This window comes from Panthera leo, chromosome E3 (genome assembly GCF_018350215.1).
Source record: "Panthera leo isolate Ple1 chromosome E3, P.leo_Ple1_pat1.1, whole genome shotgun sequence".
NCBI classification, from domain to species: Eukaryota; Metazoa; Chordata; class Mammalia; order Carnivora; family Felidae; genus Panthera; species Panthera leo.
The window spans coordinates 32,998,797-33,014,568 of NC_056694.1; the positions used below are offsets into that span (position 1 = coordinate 32,998,797).

Here is a 15,772-nt window from a genome sequence, read left to right on the forward strand (position 1 = left end):
GATTCAATGCCTGTATGACCCTGCAGGACTCCCTCTACTTCTGAGTCTTTCTTCGTTTGTATGATGGGCATAATACCATTACCAGTTTAGGAAGGTGGTTGGGGCTAGGATTAAATGAGATACTACATTGAAAGTGTTGAGCCACGTGACTCTCATAGGCTAAGTCCTTCTGGCACGTTAAGTGGTATAATTATTGGCATTGCCACACCCATTATACAGATGTGGAAACTGAGGCTTGGAAAGGTGAAGTGATTTTTCCCAAGGTTACAATTAGAATTGGTGCCTGGACAGCGTGACCCCGGAAGTTAGACTGTTTTCCGTCCTGGGGGTGAAGACGTTAATGGGGATCAGAAGAGGGTAACAGGAGAGATTCAGCTTGGACTAAAGCACCACAGGACCGGGGACCGGGGATGCCACAGGCAAAGGAGCCCGCACGTATCTTTACACAGATGGCTATGCCAGGCGAGCCCCCGGCTAATGGACTGCTGTCCTATAATCTCTCTCTTTCATGAAGTTCACAAGGCAGCCATACCCTCCTCTTTACATGGAGAGCCAGATAAGGCTGCATTTGCTCACAGCGCATGGAGCAGGGGTGCTGGTGCAACCCCAGCACCACCGGCCCCCCATCTAGCAGGTTCGATCTCCATCTCTCCACCAGTACCGGTTATCCCTAGGGAGTGTGTGTGTACATACGGATCGTCTCAGAGATCCTTTTTACTGGGTTTCAGCCATGCTCTTAGCATATGCCCTCCTGAGATCTTTCTCCATTCCTCGTGTGCTCACAGGAAGGTGCTGATCTCACTGCCTTGTGCAGTCATAGTGTAACCCTGCTGACCAGTGTCCTTGGAGCATCTTGGTTCCATGGGAATTATTACATACCCTTTGTAATTAAGTATGGGACTCCCCAGTCCCCTCCCAGGAAACACTTGGCAGTGCTAAGTTTGGTGGCTATAACTGCCTTGGGACTTCGCTTCTGTGTCTTCTTTTGGTTCTTTATGTTGTCGCTGTCTTTGGTATTTAATGAGGTTCCCTGGACAGCTGTTGAGCCTTGTAGGACTTCTCGATTCCTCTTCTGATCAATGAAGGTCACCCTCCACTAATTTCAGACATTGGATGGAGGAGTAGTAGGTTGGTGATGTTGAAAGATTTTAATTTCTGGGCGTGACATTGAAGAGTAAAAAAATGCAAAAGCTCCGACGTGGACTTCTCCCATCTGGCATTATGTTTAAACCAAGGACATTCCTCTTAGACTCCATTCACACCGTCATCTACTCATGCATTCCTTCATCCTCCGTTTACTGATGGGTCATGTGCCAAGTCTTCCACTGGGTGCTGGGGACAGAGAGATGAGGACACAGCAGAATCTCTGCCCTTGAGCCATTCAGTCTTGTCGAAGCGCGATTTAAGACGTTTAATCAATCCACGAACATTGGATTTCTCCAAAAGCTACTGTAGGGAAAAAGATAATTATCCAAAGTCTTTAAATCTGTTACCCACTTTAATTGATTTAATGAGGTAAAATTCATAAAACTGTATTGTTAGAAGGAGCCCAGAGGCATTTATTCCTGTGTTTTTTCTCTCTGCCTTCAGGCCACATTGCACTTGAATTATCCCCCAAACTCATGCATTTTAGAAAAGGGAAGTATTTCGAAGAACTATGTAGCTTTTGGCCCGTTCAGATAAAACTTTCTATTCTGTGGGCACCCAGGGGGAAAACTCTGCAGACTTCTTAAAGGAGTGCCACGCACAGCTACAAGGTATTGTTTGGAAAGACGAATGATATCATCCACTCTTAACACACTCACGCATGCACACACACACACACACACACACACACACACACACACACTGGAACCCCTGTATTCATAGTTTTGAGGTTAATGCGTATGGTAACTACAGAATGGAAAATGAAAACATGGCTGCACTATAATAAGGACCCCTTGAGAATCCTTTTAGTTCCCTGGGGTGGGGGAGGGGGAGGAATCTATCTCAGCACTTGTCAAATTGTGTTTTGCTGTAACACACAGGCATACCTTCTGTTTAGCTGGCATCTTTGTGCCAGGCCAGCTAGTCAACAGCATGGTTTCAGCATCTGCTATCTGTAGATCTTCAATAATCCCAAGAAAGTCGTGGCTGTGTTTTGGAAAGGGGGCTGGCCGTGGAACCAGAACCTGAGTTCATTTTGAGCCTCATTTCCCCCTGCCAGTAACACCACCTTCATAGGATCTCGTGGGGGATTTAACGAGTTAAGAGGCATGAAGATGGTTTGTAAATGACATAACCGTAGGCATCGCCTGCCTTTTCTAAATGGAAATATGTTCTCATGATCAGATCATGACTTGGGGAGATGTTAGGACTATTAAGGGGCCCTTTAACCCAACACAAGTCGCCATGTCACTTTCCAGAGTAAGAGCATCCAGCAGCTCCCTCTTACGCTTGAATAAGGTCTCAGCCTCTGAACATATCCCTGAGGCCACACATGATGGGATTTCTGCCAAGCCTTTTCAGCATCATCTCATCTCCCTCCTACGTCATGAGCCATAATGATTTATCTCCAGCTCTTAGAATAGCCAAGGTGTATCTGCAGGTCTCCGCTGACTCTAATGCCCCCGCATTTCCCCTCTTCTTCACCCGGATACTCCTTCGGCATCTCCTTGTGCCTCTCTCAGCCTCTAGTCCCTGGAAATTGTTCTTCCTCAAATTCCCGCCAGATGTACAAAGGCAGAGACCCTGTCTTTGTCTGTCTTATATATCATTGTTTGCCCAAGTTCTAAAATGGTGTTGCTGCATAGTTAGGTAAGTGTTCAACAGATACTTGCTGATTCACATAGACATCCAGATAGATGTCCACCTAGCATTTATTATACTTTATATCACACAGGAGTCTAGAGTCCATGTGACAGAAATCCTACTCACAGTGGCTCAGGTGAACTTGGGGACTTGTTGGTTCACACAACCAACAGGTCTAGCGTGAAAGTCTTTAGGCATAACAGACTCCAGGTGCTCCAAGTATGTCATCAGGACTGTGTCTCTGTGTCCTGATGTTATTTCCCCTGAATTCATTTTCCAGTCCAGAGCCTGGGGCCAGATAGAGTTCATTGTGTTGAAGCCACATGGGCCCAAAGGTGGGGGCGGGGGGCAGGTTGTGGAATGAACTAGAGGAAAATGAGCTGGAACAAATAACAGATGTCCTTCAGGCACCAGACTGTGGGCTCCCAAGTTCAGGGTCTCTCTCCTCTGTGTATTCCCGGCATCTGTTCCCAAGTGTGGCATATAGTAGGTGCTCAGGAATGTTTGGGGATGAATATGTGTGTGATATGTTTTCCCTCCCTTCTAAGAAGGCATTTTTAAAGCCTATAAAGACAGATGGTTATATATAAACCACCTTCTGCCTCATCCTCTGTTTTGCTTTTTCTTTTTCTTTCTTTCTTTCTTTCTTTCTTTCTTTTTTTTTTTTTTAACCTGTTGGCAGGATCCGACGTCAACCTTCTTCCAATTTGGAGCGTCCATCCAGCAACAAGCCACGGTCATGCTGAAGATCATGCAGGATTACGACTGGCATGTCTTCTCCTTGGTGACCACCATCTTCCCTGGCTACAGGGACTTTATCAGCTTCATCAAGACCACAGTGGACAACAGCTTTGTGGGCTGGGACATGCAGAACGTGATCACCCTGGACACTTCCTTCGAGGACGCAAAGACGCAAGTCCAGTTGAAGAAGATCCATTCTTCCGTCATCCTGCTCTACTGTTCCAAAGATGAGGCCGTCCTCATCCTGAGTGAGGCCCGCTCCCTGGGCCTCACTGGATATGATTTCTTCTGGATTGTCCCCAGCTTGGTTTCTGGGAACACGGAGCTCATCCCCAAAGAGTTTCCATCAGGACTCATTTCAGTCTCCTACGACGACTGGGACTACAGCCTGGAGGCGCGAGTGAGGGACGGCCTGGGCATCCTAACCACTGCTGCGTATTCCATGTTGGAGAAGTTCTCCTATATCCCTGAGGCCAAGGCCAGCTGCTACGGGCAGACGGAGAAGCCGGAGGCCCCACCACACACCCTGCACCAGTAAGAGGGCCGTCTTTGCTTGTGTCCCAGAATGGGACCAGTGTTTTGTTGTTTGTTTGCTTCTTTGGTTGTTGAAATACTCAGAGCAACACATACGTACTTGCTGCTGGAAATGTGCTGGAAGTGTTGTGCTTGCGCTTACGGGACTTGCTTTGTTCCATTGATCTTAGTCTCTCCTCCCCTCACCCCCCGGCTCATCTTTCGTTTTTAAGTTCCATCATGCTTCGTCCTCTGCAACCTTCTGTTTTTACTCGATGATACACCTTGGAAACCTACATACGAGACCTGTCTCCGTATCCATCTACGTATCTCTCGATCTATCCATTTTCTATCTATAACCGTATCTCCAGCGTGCATGTGTGTGTACATATGCATATATTTTTATATATAGATATATACACATATATGAATATATGTACAAAGATGTATATATATACACACATACATATGTATGAATGTATGCAGATACATATGTGGGTGTCGATATACATACATATGGGTGTGTGTGTGTATTCTTTCAAACCTGTGCACATTACCTCTCTCAATAGAGATATACCATGGTTTGTTTATGCAGTCTCCATAATGATAGAAATTCAGGTTGTTTCTGATTTTTCTTTTTCCATCACAAACTAAACCACAGGGATCACCCTCCCACATGTCTCTGTGCACATGTGTCAGGGTTTCTCCAGGGCTGATTCTCAGAAGTAGAACTCTGGGGTCACAGAGCACACGCATTTAAAAATTGAAGTGTCTGTTGCCAATTTGTCCCACAAAGTAACTCTACCAATTTATATCCACGCAAGCAGTTTGTGAAGTCACCAGGCTTCCCACGTCCCCACCAACATGTCACAGTTTGGGAAAACTGCCCACGCTGGGTGTTCCATCCTCTGTTTGAGTCTGTGTCTGAATTTCTTCCCTTCTTGTGTCCTATTTTGGTAGGTCATTGGAAATCTTGGCAGATACCGCTTTTGAAGCCTCGTTGTATTCCATCACATGGATGTATCCTAATGTATTCAACCACTCCCATCTTGGTGCACGTTTAAGTTCGGTGTTTCTCAGGAGTGTCATTGTTCCTTGTGACCCATCATTATGGCTTGGCTGTTGACATTTAGAATGATCACCCCTGCACCCGTTTTGCATGCTTTTGCCTGACGTCTGGTGATTTAATCCACACTCTTTCTGTATGTAATGCGGGGTGTAGTTCTGTGCTTAAGGGCCTGGACTCCAGGCCTCGATTTATCAGGGTTCAAATCTTGTCTGGCCCACTTTCTGTTTGCATCGGATAGCCATTTTACCTTTCCGCGCCTCAGTTGTTCATTGCCAAGTGGTGATGGTAGCATTGCTTCCTAGGGGGTGCTCGTCAAATTTGAGCGTGCATCCGAATCACCAGGAGGGCTTGTTAAACCACAGATTTCGGGGCTCCACACTCAGTCTGTAATTCAGTAGCTCCGGGGGCCACGGGAGATGGGGGGACAGAATTTGCAATTGTAGCAGGTTCTTCAGTGCTGCTGATATTGCTGGTCTGGGGAGCATGCACTGAGAACCAATGTTCCATGGATTGTCCTGAGTATGAAGTGAGGCGATGCATGAAAAGTACTGCTTAGTGCCGTGCCTGGCCCCCAGTGATTATTGAATACCTGTCAGAATGACCAGTGACGTTGTTTTCGGTCATTAGAAATGACAGTAGGCAGACTAGGTAGGTTTATTACCAGCAGAGTAACACGTCACTCCAAAGTGACTCTGGGAGTTTTTAGGACCTTGAATCTGCTACAGTGCAGGGATTATCTCTGAGTCCAGAGGTGTGCACGTGTGGAAAGATTATATGTCTTTAAAATTGGTATACACAGGGGCGCCTGGGTAGCTCAGTCGGTTAAGCATCCGACTTTGGTTCAGGGCATGATCTCACAGTCTGTGAGTTCGAGCCCCACGTTGGGCTCTGTGCTGACAGCTCAGAGCCTGGAGCCTGCTTCTGATTCTGTGTCTCCCTCTCTCTCTGCCCCTCCCCTGCTCATGCTCTGTCTCTCTCTGTCTCAAAAAAATAAAAACATTAAAAAAATTAAAAAAAAATAAAATTGGTATACACATGGAAAATAAACTCTTGAATTAAGAAATCGTGGTCCTTCAGAATTTCCCCTTCCCCTCTGATTCTCTCTTTAGCCATCCTGTTTCTCCATTACCGCTTTGAGCGTTTTGAAGAATTGCCTAAAGATCAGGAGGGAACTCCGGGAAATGAGTATGAGGCCTGGAAGCCTCTTACAGAGGCAGGATTTCTGCCAGCACAAACACGAGGGCTGGGCTAATGAGTACTCACTTCCCATCAAAAATGCCCTGCAGCTGGAATATTCAGAAATGTATAATTTTGATGAAAACACAACTCAATTTTAGGTCAATTGAAATATAATGTATACAGGAAAAGGAATTGGAGAAGGATAATCGTCAAGACATACAGAGCTCCTTCGAGTGACCATCCTGAATTCTGTTCCTAAAAAAACACCAAAAAAAACACCCCACTGCTGTGAAATGCTGTCATGCTGTTTCTAGGAGTTATGTTTTGAATGCAGCAATTTTTGTAGATGGTGCTTCAGCCCCAGAGTAGTAATGGATCAAGTGTGGTAAGCCGTCATCCACTGCCTGGTGTTTAATGAAACCTCTCTCCTTCCGTGGACCGCTGGCGATGCTCGCCCTGTGTGTGAGGCTGGAATGTGGTGCAAGCAGTGGCTTCTTACTATACTTGCCCGCTGTCACGGTGTTTCTTAAACTCATCCAGGCCAGGGGAGCAGTTTGCCAGGCAAGGGAAGGGCTGGGAGCTGGAGAAAGCCCCCAAATCGCAGTTTTTCAGAAACGCATTAAGGACACCATTCTCTTCTCCTCTATCAGTCATTCCTTCCTTCCAGTGGAACCCATGCTAGCCCCCAAAATACACACAGGAATGAAGACATAACTTCCGTCCTCAAAGAACGTACAGTGTGCTGAAGAAGGAGGTTTGCATTGTGACAGACTCAGGTAACAAGGGCTTTTTTAAAAATATGAGGGAAGAACAAAAAGCTAGTACAGAGTCTGATGAAACACCCACCCCAATATGTCACATTGGTTTCAAATTTTTAAAAGAAATACACATTACCGACCACATAGCAGTCCTGATATACCTCTCCCGAGTCCCACTTTCTTCCTTTTCTCTCCCTGGGAGGGAAAAACACTGCCATGAACTTGGTGGGAATCCAGATCTGTGTGCATGTTTTTACTTTTAGTACAGATGTCTCTGCAACCTCAGACCCAAGGCACAGTTCTTTCTAATGCACATGAGTGGTGTTTGATATGTTCCAATTTCCTTTACGTCAACCTTGTGGTTCAAGATCCATCTATGAGGACCCGTGTCCTTCTGACCTATTCATCTTAGGTGCTGTCTTGCGTTCTGTTGCGCATGTAACTATTGCATTGTTTGTTTAACCATCCCCCTCGGATGGACATTTAGGTTGGTAATGTAAGGGATCCTCAGTGTCTGTAGTCGAGTTGGAATCCCAGGATTCTCCAGTTCAGGGTTCCGCAAAGCATCCAGTCACCAAGTAGGTGTCATTACTCCCACCACGTAGTCAGGAGGATGCAAATACCTTGGAAGAAGTTCGGATAAACTCACATGGATGGCTGTCGTGCTACATTGACGTGGGGATCTGGGGTCCCTCTTTGACTGGTTGAGTATGCCATCTTGGAACCAGTTACACATGTCCCCATGTGGTCTTCAGGGACATGACTTGTAATCTCCTACCCAGAGCTTGCGTTATTAGGACACTGTAACCATGACTTCTTATGACGTGGGACCTGGTAGAAAAGACTGCTTGCTCAGGATGACGTGTTAATGATCTTGCCGCGGACCTGTTTCTGTCCCTGGGATTTCAGGGGGGAAAAAGGTGAGGGAAAGGGGAAAATGTTCTTTATGTTTAATATTCCTGGTTTTACAGAAGGCACTTTGAAAAGAGCAGTCAGCATTTTATAAAGTTCAAAAATAGCTCAGCCATGTTATGTAACCTCCTCCTTGCTACTGCAAAGTTATTAAACATCTGTCCCTTCACCAAGCGCAGAGCACGTCACTGGTAATTCCTGGAGCTGTGAAGGTAGAACATTACCTGTTCTGCTGGTGTGGAACCAAGGCTGTTCTGTCCAGTCCTGTCCCAAGAGTCCGTCCAGGCCTCTGGTGGATAGGGCCCTCTGGGAGGCAATGTGGCATAGGGTGAAAAGTCTGGCACCAAAGCCTGGGTTTGAATCCCAGATTAGAACTCTTCTAGATCGAAGGCTTTGGACAAGTCCCTTAATTCCTCCAAGGCTGCCTCCTGAGACATAACATGGGGACAAGAGAAATATTTGCCTCTTAGCCCAGAGCCTGACATATGGACTGCAATCTATACGTCGTTAGTGTTATAATATAACTTGTAGATACAGAACAGGTAGTGGAACAGATGGGTCTGTATGCCACAGTCCACAGGATTGCCACTGATTCATTCCCCACGGGGCATTTAGTCCCTCTGTATGCTAGACACCAATTATCCCTGGATGGCGAGACAGAGAAAGCCCCCATATAAATATTGGGTCAGGCAGTGTTCAGTGTTGCCATTTGTGACTTGTCTTTGAGGCCTGAGGGGCAGTGGAATATCTCATAGCGGAGGCTCGTCTCACTAGGTTGGAGGTACAGGAGGAAAGGGATGTCCTTCTGGGGAATCATAACACCTAAGGAGAAGTGGATTGGGGTTGAGATGGCTCAATGTTTTGCTGACATTTCCCAAACATCTTTCTGGTAGCTTTGTTTTTTTTTTTTTTAATTTTTAATGTTTATTTTATTTTTGGTGGGGGGAAGGGGCAGAGTGAGAGAAGGGAACACAGAATCCAAGGCAGGCTCCAGGCTCTGAACTGTTACAACAGAGCCCAATGCGGGGCTTGAACCGTGAGATCATGACCTGAGCCAAAGTCGGACGCTTAACTGACTGAGCCACCCAGGCACCCCAAAAGGTGGATTCTTTTTAGACCTAAACTCTCTTGCTAAAGGCTTACCCTGGGAGGAGCATGGCCAGTGGGAAGAAGGCAGTTCGGTACAGAGAAAAGTCCGTATGGCCAGGTTTGGAATTAGCCACGTACTGCTTACCAAGTTTAAGTTACTAACCATGCTAAACCCAGAATTTTTTCTAAAATGCACACACACACGTGTGTGTGTGTGTGTGTGTGTGTGTGTGTGTGTGTGTGTAGGGGGGTAGTCATCTTATTGTACCAAAATTAAGTGAAAGCATGTATGTTGAAACACAAGCCTGGCTGGTAGGAGGCATTTCAAAAATTACTGTTGTTATTATTATTGTGGTGGTGATTGTCATTATTGTTTCTATAATTATACTTATTAGACTGCAAGCTATTTACAGGCAGGGAAGTGAGAAATAGATCTCTACCTTGCTTTTTAACGACTGAATTATGACTGTACATCCCGTGGCTTCCATTTTAGTTAAGGAAGCAGGATGTGGACAAGTGTCTTGGAGGTCAGAAGTGTTCAAGTAGATCTTTAGCCCAGATGAGTGGGGAAAGAACATCTTCTCCCAGGAGAGTTAATGGATTCCTATTGAAGAGAAGTTATTTGACTTTAATTGACGATATCTGGCTTGAGCACTTATGTGTTTTAAATTAACTTCGTGATTTATCAGGCTTCTGCTTTAAGAAGCAACGACATTGGGGCGTCTCAGTGGCTCAGTCAGTTAAGCATCGGACTCTTGATCTTGGCTCAGGTCATGGTCTCATGGTTCGTGAGTTTGAGCCCCACACGAGGCTCTGTACAGATGGTATGGAGCCCGGTTGTCTCTGCTTCGCTCAGCCCCTTCCCAGCTTGTGCTCTCTTTGTCAAAATAAACAAACAAGCAAACAAAAAATTTTAACAAAAAGAAGCAATAATGTTGTAAATTATGACCCTGACAGAAAACGAAATGGAAGGAAGATCTATATGTGTGACCTTAATTCATTTCCAAGTTACTTTGGTACTTTTATCTTTTTAAAAATTTTTAAATGTTTAATTATTTTTGAAAGAGGGAGAGAGAGAGAGAGAAAGGAGGGGCAGAGAGAAAGGAGACACAGAATCTGAAGCAGGCTCCATGCTCTGAGCTGTCAGCACAGAGCCCAACGCGGGGCTCGAATGTACAAACTGCAAGATCATGACCTGAGCTGAAGTCGGACACTTAACCGACTGAGCCACCCAGGCGCCCCTCCTTGATACTTTTTTCAGTCTTCATTTCTAAAATAACCGCAGGAAAAGTTCCTGGCTTAATGACCCATTAACAGACTGCACTAAGCTGGGCTGCCTTTTTGGGTTTTTTTTTGTTTGTTTGTTTTTAAGAAGTCAGAATTAACACTGTTGGTTTCTTTTTTTATTGCCAATAAAAGAGCCTACTCCATTAAGTCTCTGAGCTTGACCGGAGTTAAAACTTCCCTGGGTGAATGTGATAACTCTTTGCAAATATTTATCTGTGGGATTACTGTATGCTCGACAAACATTTCTGGCAATGGCACCAGGCACCCACGAGACCCAGCCGTCCTGTGGGCTTGTGCTGCAAATCTGACTGGGGTTCTGGACTCCATGATGAGGAAGACAGGCTGAGCCTCAAAGCAAATCAGCAAGAGATATATAGAAATGAGATTCGAGAGAATCCAGGTGCAAGTGCCAGATTGAGAATGCAAAGTACATTCCACCAGGCTTTGTGACTTTGTGGAACGTGAGTTCGGAAAGTGCCATGGTTATCTTGGGCAAGTTACTTGATTTCTTTGAGCCTCCACTTCTTGACTGCAAACAGAGATCATCCCAGCCCTAGGGGACTGTGGTGACACTTACGTGCGTGTAATACACTCAGCCAAGCATCTAGGCTATAGTTGGCACCTGATCTGTTAATTGTCCTCCTTCCCAGGGCCGGGTGCACAGCTTGATCTGACCCCGCCTGTGTCCTGACAGACCCATGAGAGGTGGTCTCTGCTCCCTGGGTGTTCAGCCTGACAGCTAAGTCAACAGCCTCTCTTCAGCATCATCTCTGCTTGTGGCATCTCTCCTGGAACACAGCCGTGTCTTTTTTGGCTGGAAGTCAAAAGTACCGTATGCCAACCCTGCAATGCAAGTCAATCATTTCCAACTGGCATCCAATGAATAGCTTGACAAATGGTGGGAACTGGATGCTGGCAACTTGAAAGGACCAGAAATTGGCCATGCCTTTACCTTGAGGGAAAGGTGGTTTCGGGGTCATACATGCAGCACAAATATTGTTCAGATTTGCCCGATGCGAGTCTTTGGATTTGGGGACCCGCATGCCTAACAAGAATATGGATCGATCTGTTTCCCCCAGGGTTGGACGCTGAGACAGTTTTCATTTTGAAACTTGTTAATTTGGTGACGTATACTAATAATTTGCTGCAGCTCTCTTCTGTGAGAAGATAAAGCAAAGAAAAAGCACCCTCCTCATTACTCTGGTGCCTGCTGACAGACAGTATTTTTGGGGCAGAGGATCTTAATGTGTAAGCACCGGGATCAGTTAGGAGACTGTGGCATAGTCCAGCAGAGAGCAGGCAGTGACTTGTGTGAGAGTAATGGCCATGTATTCAGAGAGGAGTAAGTGAGCTTAATGTGCGTTGTGCAGTAAAATGAACAAGGCTTCACAGATGAACATAAAGTGATAAAAGATATTAATCAAGAATTTGGCACTTATACAGCTGAGTAGATGGTGGTACCTTTCACAAAACTGGGGAAGCAGCAGGTGTAGAGAGGAGGGGGTCAGGAAGAGCATCTAATTTCGAACGTGTTCATGGAACACACCCTGGACACCCGAGTGGAAATCTCATGTAGGCAATTGAAGAAGAGGGTCTCCGTTGACACCGATATATGCAACACACATTTCAAAGCTTATTGGTGGCGGTTGAAACCCCAGGATTGGGTGATATCACCTAGGGGTGGGTAAGGAAGAATCAGAAGACGAACCAGGCTGAAACCTTGAGGAACTTCAGCATTCCTTGGCAAATAAGGCCCAAGGGAAAGGAGAATCTTTGGGAGAAAGAGTTGGGCTGGGAACTTCAGCCACCTTTTTTTCCCATGGAGACTGTCTGTGCCCTGCTTCTGTTATGGAGCCTGGTGGGTGTCTTTATGGTGTCTGCTGTATGCTAGACATCATGGCAGGCACTGTGGGCCCTGCGGAGTTCTATAATCTATGGCCATTGTTAGTATGCCCAGGTTGAGTGCACCCTAGGAGAGTTAGATAATCATACCAGCAGTTTTAATCAATACATGGAGAAAGTAAGACCAATCACACGATGAAGTGCCAGGCAAATCATCCGAGCAGCCAATTCTTGGAGTCAGAAGAAGCCAATACCGTACTCGGCTGGAGTCAGGACACAGATGGCAAGCCAAGCTTTGCATCTGGAGAGATGAGAAAGTGATACTTCAAGAAGGGGGCAAAACCTCTGCGTTTGCTTTATTTAAAAAAGAATTTTTTTAATATTTATTTTTGAGAGAGAGAGCATGAGTAGGGGAGGGACAGAGAGACAGAGGAAGACACAGAATCTGAAGCAGGCTCCAGGCTCCAAGCTGTCAGCACAGAACCCAACACGGGGCTGGAACCCACGAACTGTGAGCTCATGACGTGAGCTGAAGTCGGACGCTTAACTGACTGAGCCACCCAGGCGCCCCTGCTTTTGCTTCATTCTTAACATGATCTGGAAGACATCTGATGCAATACAAAACAATAAGTTAAAAACCCTTTATGCCACAAGGGGGGCACCTGTGCCACAGTGTAAAGGGCACATGTGAAGGGCCAGTTTATTTACAGGCTTTCTTTTGTTGGCTCTCCTGGAAGAGTGTCTGTCTATGCACCTCCTTGTATATAGGACAGAAGCCCTCCTCGTGCTGGACAGCCAGTATGGGTGGGCATTTCCACCTGTTCTCTGCCTTGGTCCCCTTCTCCTGCCTCCACATAGATGCTGCCTGCACGCAGTGTGACTGAGCCCCCATGCAGCCTCCTGGTGCCTGACCACCTGTCATGGATCCCAGGGCTGGAGGAGCCCCTGTTAGGCTAGTTTGCCAGCTAGGTTTGGCATGGGCATGGGGGGAGGCCAGCCATGTTTTTATCCAGGCTTCACAGTTTGGGGACTGCACTGGCTGATCTGCTCATGTCTGGTGTACTCTTCTTGTCCAAATCCCCACCACCAGTTCCGGAGATTTGCTTCGTTTGGTTAAGTCCTGTCCAAACACAAGGAATAAATACACACACTACTCAGTTTCCTGTGTGAGGAAGAACAGCTCTCCTGAGATGTGGACTCATTTCCTTTATATTTCCATCACTATTAGTAAAAGGAAGTTTTGGCAAGTTAATTAATACATCAGTGTGTGTGTGTGTGTGTGTGTGTGTGTGTGTGTGTGTGTGTGTAACTTCAAGTTTCATAAGTTACCTTATAGAAACATATATATTTTAAAATGTGATGTAATGGAAATTTTAAAGTGCCCTGCCATGTATTAAGTGTCTTTTCTGTGCTAGTCACTTTAAATAAATTATCTATAATCCTTAGATGTGCATCTAGGATATTCTTGCTGCAACTGTCAACTAAATTCAGTATGTGAGTGAATTATTTGATTGGAATTTCATAGGTAGGGTGGACTTCAGAAGCAGTATGATCAAGGCTCTTGTTCTTTTCCCTATGATCTCTTGACTCTGCTCTTTGGTAATTGTACTCTTGGTTATCAAACCTCTTTCTTTGGGACCTTAAGTTTGCTGTCAGCCACACCTCGGATGACTTCTTTGTTCATGTGTCCATTAGGTCATGTGTCCATATTTGGGCATGTGTCCATATTTGGGCCAATAACAGCCATTTTGAAAATGCCATGTGCTCACCGGCTTAATTCTGGATTCCCACTCCAGTCACTGAAAAGGCAAATAGGAATACATTAAACCAATCTAGACTTACTCTAAGAATTGGGGATGGGAGAAGTTCCCCCCAAGGTCCATCAAGCTTTATGGCAAACATGATGTTTTAACAAATGTGAATTCTGTTAAGAACAAGGAAGAAGACAATGGATGCTGAATAGACTTATTACCAGCAGGCGAATTATAAATCATAATAACTCATATTTTAGTTGGTGAAACTGAGGATCAGAGAAATTATATAACTGGACAAAAGGCACACAGCTAACATAAAATGAAGCTAGAATTCCAATCAAGCTTTGTTTGGGTTGAAACCCTGTTACACTACTTTCTGAGGTTGCAAATTGACCTGAAGTTGTATTTTCCTTTTTTTTTTTTTTGACTCAGAATGTTTTTATTGTTTTCAAAACTTGAATAAATCCCAACATTTAAAAATTGAAAGGTGTCACAAAAAATTATATTTTCAGCAAATCTTAAAAAATATGAAACACTGATGACGGTAATTCCACATGCCTATCTGGAAGTTTTAAAGGTTGGAGCTCTAGGTGTTGGGTCCAAACCCTTCACTCCTCAGGAGGAAGCTGGGAGTCGGGAGTCCCAGCTGTATGTTGCTGTGCAGGTGGTAGGGTTTATGGCAAGAGTATCTCGGCCTTTCCTACCCACTTTGATGTGGGTATTGTTCACTTGATATATAGGAGTCACTGATCTAGTTTCCGGATTTCTTTCAGAGGTAATTGCTGCATGTGTAATTCTAGATTTGGTGTGCATGAGAGGAGGTAAGTTCAGGAGCCTCCAAGACTGCCATCTTGTATAGGAACCTTCCTCCTACCTGGAGATGGTCAACTGGGTGTTATCAAGAAGGCCTGCCCAGTTTATTTTCATCCCCTCCTGGGCTACTTACTTGTATTACATCAATGGCCTCTTTATGCATCTTGTATTTTACTATTTTATCATAATCATCATCATTCATAATCATCACCCAAATAAGAACTTGATGAGCCTTAAGAGTGGTAGATAATAGAATGAGTGGTAACAGGAAGTTTTGGTACCTCACCTCCAGGGATCTTTCCACCTGGGTCCAAACAAGTAGGTCTGTGGACAACATAGGTCTCTGTCATTCTGTATGCCTTCAACATTACTGGACAGACATCCTAGAGAAGTCATGTAAAAAATCTGCTAGTCTGTGATTCTCTGCGATGAGACACCCCGTAATATTGGAGAGGAGCCCCTAATCTTTCACTCACGTTTTCTCAAAAACAAACAAACAAACAAACAAACACAGTGTTTTAAAAGTTTCAGCTGGGGGTGTCTAGGACATAGTCATCAGGGGCTAAGTGGTCATTCTCTGTGGCCCTGGGTCCTAAACCTACTTTTCTGTTCAACTTACAGGTGGGAATTTGACTTTGCCCAAAGACAAGTACTTCCTGAACTACCCACGGGGAGTTCCCACCCATCAGAGTGGATTAAGTCATAGATGTTCTTCTAAAGCTGGGAGGAGAGATTTGTTCTCAGTGGTGGTGGGGCAGGGATCTAGCCTTTTGCAATATCCTAGAACCTGTCCAATAAACGGCCAACAAGGGAGTCTGATGGAGCCCATGCTGTGTGTTACCGGTCACTGCTGGAAAGGTCCCTTGATCACCTTGTCAAGTATGTGGTTCTGATCTGATTTTTCCTTGTTTATGGCCCAAATTCGCCAAGTATGTTATTAGTTGTTACAAATTATTTTCAGCTGGTTTTGTAACATCGAGATTGTCCATTGCTTCTCTTTCCTTTTTATAGGTGAGGAAATTGAG

At 45.2% G+C, this 15,772-nt stretch overlaps 1 protein-coding gene across 1 annotated transcript in view; it reads left to right on the forward strand.

The window, feature by feature from the left end:
- GRIN2A (glutamate ionotropic receptor NMDA type subunit 2A) overlaps positions 1-15,772 on the forward strand; it is a 366,464-nt gene that overhangs the window by 213,950 nt on the left and 136,742 nt on the right. The window contains exon 2 of the mRNA XM_042921276.1: positions 3,473-4,065. Coding sequence (XP_042777210.1) covers positions 3,473-4,065 — 593 coding nt within the window. The remainder of the gene's footprint in view (positions 1-3,472; positions 4,066-15,772) is intronic.